Source organism: Stigmatopora argus, chromosome 12 (genome assembly GCF_051989625.1).
Source record: "Stigmatopora argus isolate UIUO_Sarg chromosome 12, RoL_Sarg_1.0, whole genome shotgun sequence".
NCBI lineage: Eukaryota > Metazoa > Chordata > Actinopteri > Syngnathiformes > Syngnathidae > Stigmatopora > Stigmatopora argus.
Window position 1 is genome coordinate 16,421,901 of NC_135398.1, and position 12,821 is coordinate 16,434,721.

The following is a 12,821-nucleotide window of genomic DNA, read 5'->3' on the forward strand; positions in this document are numbered from 1 at the left end:
AGTCCTCATTTTCTGTGTCCAAATTAAACAATTGCCCAAATGAGTCTTCCAAAACGCCGGGTCCCCTCTCCACTGCTCCCATGCTGCTCGCAACTTTGCTTTGAAAGCCTGGTTGATGCCGATGTCCAGCGATTGTAGTTCTCAAGCCTCCGGGAATGACGCCATGCTCCGAGTTAATATATATAATATATATAAATATATAGTTCGCAGTCTAGCTTTGAATGCTCCGTTGACGCCAACATCTAGCGGCAGGATTTCTTTTGTAAATACAGCCGAAATGACGGCGAGCACCAAATTAGTGTGCTCGCCGTCATACTGGGTGTATTGAAGAACTGGGTGTATTAAGAACTCTATATCCCAGCAATCACTGCGCAGTACATTATCATACCTGTCAACCTCTGCCGATAACTGCCCTTATAAATGATTATGATTCCCCTTACAAACACCGTACGACTCGTATGGTATGCATTATCTACGGGAAAATAGTAGAGTCGGGGGCTGCTTGCCGTAGTTGTCCTATCGACGGATTTATTTTTTATCGTGATAACAATTTTAGTATTGGTCCATATATAAAGCGCACTGGATTATAAGGCGCCCTGTCTATTTTGGAGAAAATTTAAGACTTATGTGCGCCTTATAGTCGTGCAAATATGGTAAATATTTGCTCAAAATTTTATTCGTATCTCAAATTTCTCGTACGTCGGGGCACTCGTATGTCGAGGTACTACTGTACAGTGGTACCTCGACTTACGATCAGCTCGTGGTACGACGAAAATTTCGATCGAATAATTCGCCCGCGATACGATCAAAATTTCGAGATGCGACCAAGCCAGGTGGCCATGACATGAGAGGCTGTTTATCATTGTAGCGCACTGTCTTTTTTTGCCGCATCTCTTTCGTGTGTAACCGATATCTACGAGCACTGAACGATTTATTCAAACGAGTTTCGACCAAGAAACGCGCATGCGCGGGCAAAAAGAGGGGTTTCTGGGTAATGAATTATACTCGTGCACACAACACCCATAGGCAATGGCACCCTTTCTCAGTATAAAACTTCATTACCCACAATCAATACGTGGGTAAGCGCAGCTATTGCATTTCCTGTTATTCTGTCCTTAGCCTTAGCTCCCGCAATCGCTCATTCAAGACTGTACTTCTCGTTGGCAAGTGGTCGTGGGTTATCCTATTGTGAGGACATTTGTGTGCATCATTTTCGGAATATTTTGAAGGAAATACAACAGCAAACAGCCCATCGATAGGGAACGTGAGGGTGGAGGCGTGGCAAACCGCTAACCCGGAAAACGAAGGTAAAAAAAAGATTAACGCAAAATTTGAATTCAGTTTTGTGTAAAGTTACATTAAACGTATGTTTGAGTGTCTGTATATATTAATAATAATAATAATCGGACATAGGCCATGTCGTCATTACCACAACACAAAAAGCCTACTTGTCATCACACGCAGAAACTGCGTGTGACGAAATTGATGGATTAATCCAAGTTAATTTAAATTTGTTTGTTCGTTTACAAGTGCCGTGGATAAAGTCCCCCCGAACACCCCCCTCCGCCTCCGTGTATGTTGTTGTCTCTACCCTCCGCGAAATGCGTCCAATTTTACTTCTATTAAACACATTTTATTACTATTAAACCACTAGTTATGTGTTACTTTGTTAATAGATGGCGAATTAGAAGAAATAAAACATTTTTTCCAATCCAATAGCCAGTTTTTGGTGTTTTTTCAGAGGGTTGGAACGAATTAATTTGTTTTTAGTTCATCTCAATGGGAAACGTCCGCTCGAGTTACGAAAAGCTCGACATACGATCTCAGTACCAGAATGGATTAAGATCGTATGTCGAGGTACCACTGTATATATATATATATATATTTTTTTTAATAGGGTGACCCCACTTCGCGGATTTTCACTTTTCGTGGGGGGGCCATTAGCCGCGATAATCGAGGTATTACTGTAGTTGTCATTTTCGAACAAGAAATAAAACAAAAAAAAATCAAGGTGGAATTTTGTTTTATTTCAAAATCAAGGTTACTCGCGTCTGGCAAAAAAATGTAGACGTCAGCGCCCCGACCTCCCTAAGATGGCCATGCCCCGACCTCCCTAAGATGGCCATGCCCCGACTTCGCTAAGATGGCTGCGCCACGACCTCACCAAACGTTTTGCGTTTTATGCAAGATGCGTTTTTTTTTCTCATGAATTTCATTCATAGATGTCAAAATTAATTTTGTTTAGCGTTTTATCTGTTTATATCTTCTCTATTTTGAAATAAATGACAGTATCGGCTTATATGCGAGTAAATGCGGTATATATATAGTGGAGTTGGTACATATATACACAGTGAAACATAAGAGACATTAAATATTCCATACGTTGCATGTATTCTTCGACAATTGAGGCCAGCTGTGGATTCACTTTCATCAGTGTTGAATGCAGCTCAGTTAGAGATGATTGCGAGAGAAACTCCACTTTTTCCAATTCAACAAACACATCCAGCACTGTCTAGAATTTACAGAAAACAAAATTAGCATGTATAAAGAGTGTGTGGAATGGAAAGAATGGTAAACAGGGTCTGGATTCTGGTTGAAGGTATTTTATTAAACCATTCTTCTTTACAAAACACATCCAGTTCAGTCAGGTGACACTGACTGCTGTGGGATAGACTGGCCAGTTGGCTTAATAATTGTTTCTTCATGTCGCGCCATGTGGCCAAACTGGTTTTACAATTGTTTGTTAAGATCATAAAAGGTAAGATAGACTGGCCAAACTGGCTTTACAATTGTTTGTTAAGATCGTGGAATGTAAGATAGGCTAACTAGCTGGCCTTGCATTTGTTTGCTTGTATTGTGCGATGTGGCAAACTCGGTTTGCAATTGTTTGCTTGTATTGTGCGATGTGGCAAACTCCGTTTGCAATTGTTTGATCGCATCGCGCAATGTAAGGGCAGTTTGTGTGAGCTATAAAAACATTGTGTTTGCATACAACTTAGCCCTGCAAATGTCTAACCATATCAGCCTAAAGTTTTGTTTACATAAACTTTGTCCTACATCGCTGTCTTAGAAATATTACCCTGTTTTCCTGTATAAAGACTGACCCACTGTTCATTCGGAGAGAGTTGCAAAGGACACGACGCTGAGCGGTTCAACACTGTTAGAGCTCTCTTTCCATCTTGCAGTCCGGTAATAAACCTATTTCCTTTAAATTGATCTCACTCTTTCTGTGCCTATTCCTGAAGTTGTTTTACAGATCTATCATACTTTGGTACCAAAAAACCCGAGACCCAACAGCCAACAATTGCCGGAGCGACGACAGAACACGACGACCGCACCCTCCATTGAAAGGGTCAACCCGACGGACGTTCCCTCGCCGCTCCGGTGATCTGGTGACGGGTCCCCCGAACTTGGGCAGGTTCGGAACGAGAAAGATCGTGAGTTCACCGTTTGATTTCTGTCTCCGTGAAGTGTGATAATTTGAATGAGTATTATCACTGCGGTAGTATTAACAGTTTGTGGTCTGGGACCAACTTACGTAGAACATAATAGTTTGTGGTCCTGGGCCAACGTACGTAGAACATAAAAGTTTGTGGTCTGGTACCAACGCATGTAGAACATTATAGTTGGTGGTCTGGGACCAACGTAGGTAGAACAAGAATAGAGTTTGGGACTCCGCTAAGAATATGTCAGGGACTTATAGTCTTGGTGTGTTAATAGAGTCAGGGACTTGTGGTCTTGGTGTATTCAGAGATATTGGGTGAATCACGAAGTATTGAGATCAATTTCGGGTAATTTAGAATAGAATTGTTGTTTAAACTATTAAGTAAGAGATTAATATGGGTCAAAAAGCGACAAAGGGGGTGGGTTTGTTGCCGGACTGCAAAATGAAAATCGGAGAGTTACCGAATGTGAAATATATGCAAATGCATTGTATGGGGAGTTGCCTGTATCTGCCAAGATGGGTGAAGAAACATGGGTTCTGTCCCAATTTGAAGGATATGGAAGGTTTGATGAACTTAGAAAGGGAATTGTGGAAGGAAAGGGAGAGGAAGGGAAAGAAAAGTGAGGAAGTTGAGAAACAGTTGTTGGTGTTGAAAATATGGAAAGAACAGTGTGTGAAACGTCTACACGACATCGAAGAAAAGAAGAAAAAGAAGAACGAACGAAAACAAGGTCTCATCGCCACCATGAAAATCAGCCCTGATGAGGAAACAACGTTCATCGGAGACCAACACAACCGGGAAATGCCCAAGCTGCAGAAAGATTGTCCAACCCTCTTCCTCCTCACTCATAGAACTGGAACACCCCCCGAATATGATACCTCCGTCCCGCGCGCTGACGACAGCAATTCGTCACCAGCCCACACCAGATCCGGCAACTCCTACCGACCTCAAAACTCCGGTGACTATTGGAACAGAAGAGGAACTCCACAGTCCCCAATACAAACGATGGTGACAGAAAAAGGAAATGTCGAAACCTACCCAATGATGGCTGTGTCAAATCCAAGGTGGGGGGAAAAACAACAACAACCCACCCTATTGGTCTACCGAGCCTGGACCGAGGCCGAATGCCTGGAATCATGCAAGAACAATGGGCCAGAAACTTCCGTGAGTTAGTGGCATCCTATCACCTGAATGGAGCAGAAGTGGAGAAAGCCTTAAAGAACTCTCTGAAACATAGATTGGGCAGAGTCAGAGATTCACAGGACGTGATGCAGGGGGAAACATATTAGCCTACGACTCCCAAGCCCTAACCGGAGAAATAGAAAAGCTACTAGGAATAGCCCCCCGACTACCAAAGAATAAGGACATGTACGGAGAAAGAGGTCGAGACCACAAATGATTACTATGCCAGATTAGAAAGCTGTGTCAAGTCCAACAGCCGCATGATGGATGACGGCGATGAAAATGGTCAGTTCCGAGTCCAGTTGAAACAATGGTTTATCGAAGGACTCCAAGTTCCCATTTCTGGATTCATCAGAAAGCACTTCGTCACCTACAAGACTGCCTCATCCGCTGACCTACTCCAATGGGCAAACCACGCAGACGAGAACATTCGCCCCAAGAAGGAAAGAGCCCAGGTGACAGCCAGCGCACAAATGATAACCGAGGCGCTTCAAGCCACCACCATGTTTGCCGCCAGAGGATACAGACCCCCGAGAAATGCCCCAGGACCCCGCAACAATGACCAGCAAACCCGTGACCGAATTGAAAGACGATGCTACAACTGTCACCAGAAAGGACACTGAGCCCGAGACTGTCTCGACTCTCACCCAGAAAGACGGTTCGGACTCCGTCACTCAGGACCACAGAGACAATGCGAGAACAGGGAACCCCGATACGACGAACCACAGTGACGCCAGAAGTCCGTCCAAGAGGACTCCCTCGAACCATCCACGAGGCGATGGGAGGACGAGGGAAGCAAGGGGGAAGAAGAAATTAACCTAGGTAACAAGGAACCCCTCCCCTTCTCAGTTATGGACCTGTCAGTCTATACCGCGGACTCCCAATCCTTGGACAACAAACCCCGACTACAACTCTTGGTAGGACCTCATCGCACACCAGTTTGGTTCCTGGTGGGTTCAGGGGCCGATCGGACCAGATTAGAAAGCTGTCAGACAAGGTTCCAGGAGTCAAGCCCAGCACCATGTCCCTCCAGGTTATAGGAGTAGCCGGCGTCCCACAGAGAAGATTCTACTCCCAAGCCATCGTCCTAGAAGATGAGTACGGAATCAAAGTCACTGCCCCTGTTGTCCTATGCTCCGAATGTCCGATCAACCTACTGGGACGAGATATCATGGTCCAGCTTAGGCTAAGCCTAGTGGCCACCCAAAATGGCCTCCAACCCAGGAAATTAAAGACCGGAAACATCTTCCACACCACCACATTCAACACCTTCTACTCTCTCGACATTGTCGGGAAAGATTCTGCCAAGGTAGCTGAAAGTCTGAGAGAACAGGCTATAGATATCTGCCCGGCAGCACCAGGACAGGAACAACAAATATGGCCGTTACATGCCACCCTGAAGTTCATGGGAGACCGGAGACGGACGACAAGTGGTTAAAGCAATTCTCACAGTTGCCCACTCAACGAATCATAATTAACCACGTATATGCAACCGACCAAGGAGTCTGTTTTGCCACGGTGACCCTCCCGCCGGCATCAGTAACGCTGACCTCAACAAGACATCACCCTCATGTCCCACTGAACAAGTTGTTCACCATGGAATGCAAGGATCTTGGACCCTTGACCGACTTTGTGCTGCAAACAAAAGAATCTGAGTGGCAAGACAGCGATGAAGGGGATCAGTGGTGTGAGATCCCTGAATTTGGACAAGTGACCAGAAGGAGCTTGGATTGGGTCATCGACACCATCCCCTCCACACACAAGTATGCATGACTAGACAAACCCGTGGACCTACTCTACAGCGAGACAGATTTCCCCACTGTACCAGCTAATCTATGGTCCAAGTCCAAAACTGATGTCGGACTGATGAACACAGCAAAACCAGTCACCATCGAAGCCACAACCTCTGCCCGCCCTCGGGTACGGCATTACCTGCTCATGCCAGATCAAAAAGAAGGCATTTGCCCTGTCATCCAGGAGATGCTTGACGCAGGCATAATCATTGAAGTGATCGTGCAGAATGCAACACGCCAATCTTCCCCGTAAAGAAACCAGGGGGAGGATGGAGGATGGTCCAAGATTTACGCTAAGTCAATTGAGCAGTGAAATCCTGTGCTCCCAACGTCCCAGACCCCTACACGCTGCTCAACGAACTGAAACCGACACAGAAATACTTCACCGTCATTGATCTAAGTAATGCGTTTTTCTCAATCCCACTGGATGCCACAGCACAAGGATGGTTCGGCTTCACCTTTGGCAACAGAAAGTTCACCTACACCAGATTGCCACAAGGATTCTGCGACAGCCCAACCATATTCTCCACAGAGATCCAGAGATGCATGAGTTATCATCCACATCCAGAGTCCACACAAGTCCTCATCTATGTGGACGACACCCTAATTGCAAGCCCAACAGCAGAAGAAAACCGAAAACAGTCCATCAGAGTGTTCCAACACCTGGAAAAGACGGGGAACAAGGCCTCATTATCGAAGCTTCAATTTTGCCAGATTGAAGTCACATTTCTGGGACATCTCTTGTCACAAAATGGTCGAAGGCTAACAGACAACAGGAAGAAGGCTCCCAGAGATGCCCCCAGACCCAAGACCAAGAAGCAAGTCATGGCGTTCCTCGGGTTAGCCAACTACTCTCGAGGATGGATCTTCACTTCGCACAAATCACCCAGCCACTATTGGACCTCATGAGTGACAAAGACCTCAACCTGTCAGATCCTGTAGAATGGACTCCAGCTGCTGAAGAAGCTTTCAACACCATTAAACAAGCCATACTAGACTCATCCGTCATGGGCCTGCCAGACTACACCAAGCCTTTTGTTCAAACAGTTAACTGCAAGTCAGGATTCGGGACGTCTGCCCTTCAACAACATGGTGCTAAACTACGCCCCGTCGCCTTCTATTCAAAACGACTAGACGCTGTAGCACAAGCCCTGCCACCATGCGTGCAAGCCATATGTGCGGCAGCCATGGCCGTCCAAAGTTCCGCTGAACTCATACTCTTCCATCCACTGACCCTACGGGTCAGTCACGCAGTTGACATGTTATCAACCCAGCCCAAAATGGCATTTCTTTCTCCAGCTCGACACCTGTCCCTCACCGCAACATTGCTCTCACAACCACACTTCACAGTTCAAAGATGTAATACCCTGATCCGAGGAGTCTGGCCAGACACCTGGGACCAGGTCCCCCTCCACACAGGCTATGATACCATCACATGGCCCCTTTCCAAAGAAGCTACCACCATGACCGCTAACTTTACCAAGTTGGCCACCACCGTCAAAGCTAATGAACGAGTGTTGGAGCTCACGACCAATATCCACCAAATAGGCTACATCGACCTATACCTCCGACCAGACCGACCAGGAAAAGACCCCATCTTCGCTATCACCATCTGCACTACCAGTCCAGCCATGGTCCCCAAAGTGATTGGTGTGAACCCCTCCGTAAGACGATCAGCGACACGCCTACTCGAAATCCGTCCGGCAGGAACACCTAAGCCTGAGGAGACACACCCAATCCTCGCCCATGTCCAAACCAAAGAAATAAACGACTACCACCCGATGATGAGGAACAGTTGGTACAGATATGCCGCACTCACAGTCCGCCCCACAACCAATGAGAGTTGTTATGTCTGTTCCCTCATGCCCACTGCCGTAGCCCAACCACAACTATGGGCCAACCTCCAGAACAAAGAAATCGCCAACCACACCTACAACTGTATCCTGGGTAATCCGAAAGGATCCTGTCCGGCAAAGTTCGACCGCCTACATACCATGGTCGCGGTGCCATTAGCAGCTACAGTCAATCCCGCAACGCATGTCTGGTGCAACAATCGAACAGAATGTTATCCATCCTGTTTCAAATTCAGTGGACCAGATCCCAAGACCGCTTTAGACCAAGTTCACGTCACCAGGTGCGCCGAGATCAGACAAGTGTCTTCCCAATCATTGACAGTGCTGGACCAAGTATGGTGGCTCTGTGGATGGTGAGTGTATATCAGGGGTCCCCAAACTTTTTCTTGTGAGGGCCACATAACTTTTCCCTTCTCTGATGGGGGGCCGGTGTCAGTTTGTAACAGAAAAAGTGTGACGATCGTAGGGGAGCTTAATTTTTTTTAATTGTTTTCCAGAAAGCCACACATAACCAAATAACCCTTTCCAGGTTTTTTACAGAAAAAAAGTCAGGAAACATAATAACACTATTAATGAAATAAATAATAACTAAATAACCCTCTGAGTTCTTCACAGAAAAAACAGGAAATAAATAACACTATTTATGAAATAAATAATGACTAAATAACTCTCTCTGGGTTCTTCATAGAAAAAAAAGCCATGGAACATTAACTTTCTGTTGTGCCATGCACAATCTTCTCCCTTTGCTCTGAAGTTTATGCACGACACCACAACCGTCATTACAGAATCCCACGTCAACATTTTGCAGCACAGTGCTTGGTGGTGAATTTGGCAGTGGACTCGTAGCGGGGCGGTGAGACCCCTTTTTTCCAACTCCCGGTTCATGCGTCCCATTATTAGACCGCGAGTTTCGGCCACCATGCTAGGAGCCCCGTCAGTCGTGATGCTAGCTAGCTTTGACCAGTCCAGGTCCAACTTCTCCATGGTTTGGCACACTTTGTCAAAAATATCCTCTCCCGTTGTAGTCCCTTTGAGACTTTGGAGGGCTGCCAGATCCTCGCAAATCTCAAAGTTTGCGCTAACTCCACGAATAAAAATGAGCAGTTGCGCTGTGTCTTGCACGTCCGTGCTTTCATCCAGTGCTAATGAAAAAAAGTCAAATTATTTCGTCTTCTGCTGCAGCTGGGCATATACATTACTCCCGATTTCTTCAACGCGTCTGGTCATTGTACTCACCGACAGACTTACGGCATTAAATGCATCTTTCTTCTCGGGACACACCTCCTCCGCGACAGTATCCATACATTTCTTAACAAACTCTCCGTCAGTGAAAGGCTTACCGCTGCTTGCTATCAATTTAGCAACCCAAAAGCTGGCCCGAACGGATGCCTGGTTCTGCTGAGATAGTAGTCCACTTTTTCGCTTTGAGAGTTTGTCTGCTCGTATTTGGCCTTGCAATCTATCGTACTTGTCTTTGTGACGGGATTCATAGTGTCGGCAAAGATTGTATTCTTTGAATACCGCCACCGTCTCTTGACAAATGAGACAAACAGCCTTTTCTTTGCATTGAACAAAAAAATAATCGTTTGTCCACTCCAGGTTAAATACCCTGCATTCTGAATCAATTTTTCTCTCACCTAACTTTTTCGCCATTATTCCGTTCTCAAACAGGTTGCAGTTTTAATATGCTTGAATAGTCCCCTAGAATAGTAGTGCTAGAATGGTCCCAGGGCTCCGCCCTCACCTGCGATCGTCCAGATGTCTCGGTAACACTGCTCGTGCATGCAACGGTGGACGTGCCCGCATGCATCAAAGGGAAACATTCTCCCCGTGCGTGTCACCAAAGAAGCAATGCGAAGCCCCGCTTCACTGGGATGATTTGTGGGCTCAGCAGGGGTGCAATGAACCAAACACAAGATTAAAACGTCCCAGTCTTCAAGGCCAAATAGGAAAAAAAATCCGATAGCATCTCTGGTATTGTTCAGAGGGCCGGTCCAAATGTGCCGGCGGGCCGCATCCCAAAAAAAAAAAAAAAAAATCCGATAGCGTCTCTGGTATTGTTCAGAGGGCCGGTCCAAATGTGCCGGCGGGCCGTATCCGGCCCGCGGGCCGTAGTTTGGTGACCCCTGGTGTATATGATCATCCCCGCCAATTGAACTGGCCTCTGTGTCCCTACATCTGTTTCCGACCACACATACATCCTTACAACAGAGTCAATCCCCACAGTCGACGCCAACCCACGTCAATGCCGGAGCCTCAATTTCCGCCCCCATGATCCAGTGTGGGGCTCAGATGTCCCCCTCGAACACAAACACTGGTCAGTCTCCTCCAAAATCCTGATAGCTCTGTTCCCTTGGGTAGGAACAGCAAAGAACACCCTACGTCTGGAAACCATCGACTACAGATTCCAGGCCTATGTCAACGCATCAATCCGACTACAACAAGGCCGAGAAGCCCAAATAACCGCCATGACCCAAATGATCATCCAGAACCGCCTTGCTCTTGACAGAATAACCGCCCAGCAGGGAGGTGTGTGTGCCATGGCACCTTCATCCCTGCCAACGCGTCCTACTCAGTCCACGATGCCCTATAAACTATGAAGAACATACAGGACGCTATGATCAAAGATTCGGTTCCACAACGAGGATGGCTTGACTGGTTCATCTCAGGCTCATGGACACAGACTCTTTTGAAAGCCCTAATACCGTTCGTAACTGTTATTGCTCTCGTACTTGTTATCCTAACCTGTTGTTTATCCTGCTTCTCAGCTTTGATCAAACGTACCATTAATGCCCCAGTCGAACGTACCATGATTGTTGAAACCCAGCTACTGCTAACTCGTATACACATGCAACAATCCATATCCCAATCTGACCCTGATGTTGTGCTAATGCAGGGGTGGCCAACTCCGGTCCTCGAGAGCCGCTATCCGGTCTGTTTTCCATGTCTCCCTCCACCAACACACCTGAATCAAATAATCAGGATCGGTATCAATCTTCTGGACGGCTTGCTGACGAGTTGGTCATTTGATTCAGGTGTGCTAGAAGAGGGAGATATGGAAAACACACAGGATAGCGGCTCTCGAGGACCGGAGTTGGCCACCCCTGTGCTAATGTCTGACACTAAATAATATTTCCTATTCTGAGACACCAGACGATCTCCCAAGCGGGAGGTCAAGGGAGGAGCCTCTTTCTGGTCGGTCTAAACTCCAGTTTGAAGTCATTTGTGAAGAATTTCATTTAAAAGTAGCGTCGCAAACGGACGAAATTCCGATGTTTTTATACTCACAACAGGAGGGAATTGTGGGATAGACTGGCCAGTTGGCTTAATAACTGTTTCTTCATGTCGCGCCATGTGGCCAAACTGGTTTTAAAATTGTTTGTTAGGATCGTAAAAGGTAAGATAGACTGGCCAAACTGGCTTTACAATTGTTTGTTAAGATCGTGGAATGTAGGATAGGCTAACTAGCTGGCGTTGCATTTGTTTGCTTGTATTGTGCGATGTGGCAAACTCGGTTTGCAATTGTTTGCTTGTATTGTGCGACGTGGCAAACTCGGTTTGCAATTGTTTGATCGCATCGCGCAATGTAAGATAGGCTGCGGCAGTTTGTGTGAGCTATAAAAACATCATGTTTGCATTCAACTTAGCCCTGCAAATGTCTAACCATATCAGCCTAAAGTTTTGTTTACATAAACTTTGTCCTACATCGCTGTCTTAGAAATATTACCCTGTTTTCCTATATAAAGACTGACCCACTGTTCATTCGGAGAGAGTTGCAAAGGACACCAACACTGTGAGAGCTCTCTCTCCATCTTGCAGTCCGGTAATAAACCTATTTCCTTTAAATTGATCTCACTCGTTCTGTGCCTATTCCTGAAGTTGTATTACAGATCTATCACTGCAATCCATGTGACCTTAAATTTTAACAGCCCCACAGCATGATTTAACCACCAACAAATTTTACAGTGGGTAGCATGTTTGTCTTGGAATGCTGTATTCTTCTTCCGCTCTAAATAGCCCCTAGGTATGGGTGTGAGTGTGCATGGTTGTCCGTCTCCTTGTGGCCTGCGATCGGCTGGCCACCGAGTCAGGGTGTCCCCCTCCTCTGGCCCGGACCTTAGCTTAATGTTACCTTAGGTAACAGGTGCCTCCTTGTTTATTTTGGAGTAATTTACCTGGTAACACTGTACATTTAGAGTGTTTATTCCATTTGGAATTCAGTTAGGAAAGAACCATACTATTAGCCCATTGCTGAACCATTTTACAGGTCTGCATCTTAAACTAACCACCAAAATTATCAATGAGACAATGGAGAAAAGCTGAGTTTATTAGATAATGCTCACTTAGCAACGGTTGCTAAGATGAATGATTGGTTTTGGGGGGACAGAGTTTGTGAAGTGTCAACTGCTGTATTTGGTCCTAATAGGACACTCTTGTAAAAACAGTACATGTGAGATACGTATTTAATTGAAACAACTCGTAGTAGAAACCCCTTAGGAGTTGTAATCGTCACAATTTAAAGCCAATGGTGATTGCATCTACCATTT

General features: G+C 45.9%; 1 protein-coding gene across 5 annotated transcripts in view; it reads right to left on the reverse strand.

Moving 5' to 3' along the window:
• LOC144085518 (caspase-8-like) overlaps positions 1-12,821 on the reverse strand; it is a 54,652-nt gene that overhangs the window by 19,995 nt on the left and 21,836 nt on the right. For all 5 annotated transcript variants that reach the window (XM_077614865.1, XM_077614863.1, XM_077614862.1 and 2 more), the window contains one exon: positions 2,383-2,512. In XM_077614865.1, coding sequence (XP_077470991.1) covers positions 2,383-2,512 — 130 coding nt within the window. The remainder of the gene's footprint in view (positions 1-2,382; positions 2,513-12,821) is intronic.